The sequence below is a fragment of the Antrostomus carolinensis genome, unplaced genomic scaffold, assembly GCF_000700745.2.
Source record: "Antrostomus carolinensis isolate BGI_N321 unplaced genomic scaffold, ASM70074v2 scaffold4629, whole genome shotgun sequence".
NCBI classification, from domain to species: domain Eukaryota; kingdom Metazoa; phylum Chordata; class Aves; order Caprimulgiformes; family Caprimulgidae; genus Antrostomus; species Antrostomus carolinensis.
Window position 1 is genome coordinate 18,296 of NW_010339089.1, and position 275 is coordinate 18,570.

General features: G+C 69.8%; 1 protein-coding gene across 1 annotated transcript in view; it reads left to right on the forward strand.

The window, feature by feature from the left end:
- The window catches only part of LOC104530962 (talin-1-like), a gene marked incomplete at its 3' end in the record, with an annotated part of 15,532 nt that extends 15,294 nt beyond the window's left edge, over nt 1–238 (forward strand). The window contains 1 exon segment of the mRNA XM_029086933.1: nt 6–238. Within this exon segment, the coding sequence (XP_028942766.1) occupies nt 6–238 (233 nt within the window).
- Between the last annotated feature and the right edge of the window lie 37 nt (nt 239–275).

Below are 275 nucleotides of genomic sequence, written 5' to 3' on the forward strand. Positions count from 1 at the left end.
AGCAGCCACTGACTTCTCCATCCTCCCAGGGATCGCTGCCCGAGAGGTGGCCCAGGCCCTGCGCTCGCTCAGCCAGGCTGCCCGCGGCGTGGCAGCCAGCACCCCAGACCCACAGGCCCAGAGTGCCATGCTGGAGTGCGCCAGCGACGTCATGGATAAAGCCAACAACCTCATCGAGGAGGCGCGGAAAGCGGTGGCCAAGCCAGGTGACCCGGAGAGCCAGCAGCGCCTGGCCCAGGTAAGGGGGGGGGGGACCCCAGTACCCCCCCCCCAGG